This window comes from Trachymyrmex septentrionalis, unplaced genomic scaffold (assembly GCF_001594115.1).
Source record: "Trachymyrmex septentrionalis isolate Tsep2-gDNA-1 unplaced genomic scaffold, Tsep1.0 scaffold51, whole genome shotgun sequence".
Lineage (NCBI taxonomy): Eukaryota > Metazoa > Arthropoda > Insecta > Hymenoptera > Formicidae > Trachymyrmex > Trachymyrmex septentrionalis.
The window spans coordinates 4,022,582-4,024,396 of record NW_017305683.1 but is presented as its reverse complement, the minus strand read 5'-3'; the positions used below and the strand labels follow the sequence as shown (position 1 = coordinate 4,024,396).

At 34.2% G+C, this 1,815-nt stretch overlaps 1 protein-coding gene across 2 annotated transcripts; it reads left to right on the top strand.

The window, feature by feature from the left end:
- On the top strand, positions 1–1,373 carry LOC108751775 (hemolymph lipopolysaccharide-binding protein-like). 2 transcript variants are annotated; one of them, XM_018492179.1, is made up of 3 exons: positions 1–132; positions 363–584; positions 790–1,373. In XM_018492179.1, exons 1-3 carry the CDS (start codon positions 36–38, stop codon positions 1,086–1,088), a joined length of 618 nt encoding a protein of 205 aa, XP_018347681.1. In that variant the 5' UTR covers positions 1–35; the 3' UTR covers positions 1,089–1,373. The 2 variants fall into 2 exon arrangements, with proteins under 2 accessions (XP_018347681.1, XP_018347680.1); XM_018492178.1 differs by having other exon boundaries at positions 1–135.
- Positions 1,374–1,815: the final 442 nt, after the last annotated feature.

Genomic DNA, 1,815 nt, shown 5'->3' with positions numbered 1-1,815 from the left:
AATTTGTATTTTCAACGTGTAATAATATAATAATCATGTTGCGACGTGTGTTAGTAATGCTTTTATATGCAATAATATACCGTGTGGCGTCGGAAAATTCAGTTGCAACTGATACGGCAATCAACGGATTGATAAGTAAATTAATATATATAAGAAAATAATTGCAAAATATATCTCGCTTTGGTAATTTATCTGAGACTTAAAGAAGAGAAAGAAAGAAATATTATAACTATGTTATATCTTGAATGTTAAATTGATATTTATCTTTCATTAATGTCATTTAATTTACTTTATGTATATGTATTCCATCGTAATCGTTGTACGGGAAAATATTTCAAAAAATTCACAAGATTTTCCTACAGCTTCAGGCAAATTATTACCGAACGCAAATGGAAATTTGTCTCCGGCACAGCAGATTATTTACATTTACGGGCCGCGTCAAGGGAAAATTTGGCAAGACGGTAACAATTTCATAGAAAAAGCAGGAAGCGATTACCTTATGACACCTGGTATGGGTGCTCACAAACTTCACGTTCGCAAGCTGCCGTGGAACAAAGCTCGTAGAATTTGTATTGAAGAAGGGGGTGAGTTTCTAACAGTGATTTTATTTGATGATTCGGCCTATCGAATTGCTCTTCCATGTTTTTTATCATTTTCTACGAGCAATAATGAAATTCTATTTCTTAAACTTTCTTTTGTATGAAGAGTATATTAACGAACGTCTAACAAAACCGAAAAGCAAAATTACGTAACTTTATCAGATTAACGCAAGTCCACCTAACGATGTAGGTCATTTGGCTATCATTAACTCCAATTCGGAGGAAAAATTACTGCTGCACATCTTAGAGGAGAACAAAGTAAATCAGGCATGGCTCGGCGTGCACGATCTCTATGAAGAGGGCGATTGGAGCACGATCATGGATGAACCTTTGGAAGCTACGGGATACTCAAAATGGACATTGAAAATTCCTAACCTGCCTGACAACTATAACGGAAAACAGCATTGCGGGATTCTTCTTAAGGACGGAGGAATGGATGATCTCGAATGCACTGCAGCAGTTGCTTTCTTCTGCGAAATTACTCTCTGAATTCTCATAAATCACGTGAACGCAAGATCGTAATCAGACGTGGTAACAGTGTGCGCTTTATCAAAGATTATCTATAATTAAATAGTCATTCTAAGATGTGCTATTAAGATCAAATTACAACGCAGCCAGTAACAACGCAGGCGTATTTTTTTTTTTTTTTTTTTACGATTAATGAGGTTACAGATTAATCTTACGATGAAGATGATTATAGGTCATAAGGTCTATTTTTATACTAACGATTATCTTTAGGGATATATTTAAATAAAGATATTAAATACCATGGAACACGCGTAATGTATATTAGAAAATGTGAGAAACTTATATTTTTACAAAATACGTTGATTCTTTAAAAACATGTACCTTTAATTAAAAGGATAAGATAAAAAGAGGATGATTTTCATAAATAATATAATATAAACCGAGAAAAAAAAAAATGAAAAATGTTATAGTATTCTGGATTAATTATAATAGTTGAAATTGAACGGAAGATCTAAATTAAGTGACTCGAGTTATATAACTAGAGCTATCACTTTAAACATCTCCGTTATTGAGAACATTGAAATGGGAAGGGTGGAAGAGGCTCGTTGCAGCTCAAAGGTCAAAGGGCATTTGTATTCCGTGTATCTCTCAACTATGGATCAGCAGACTGCGTATGCAAAAGGCAACAGCAAGCATTCTTCGCGGTTCCATCCGATGTTTCTTTACATCGGTTTGCATTCGTCATGTT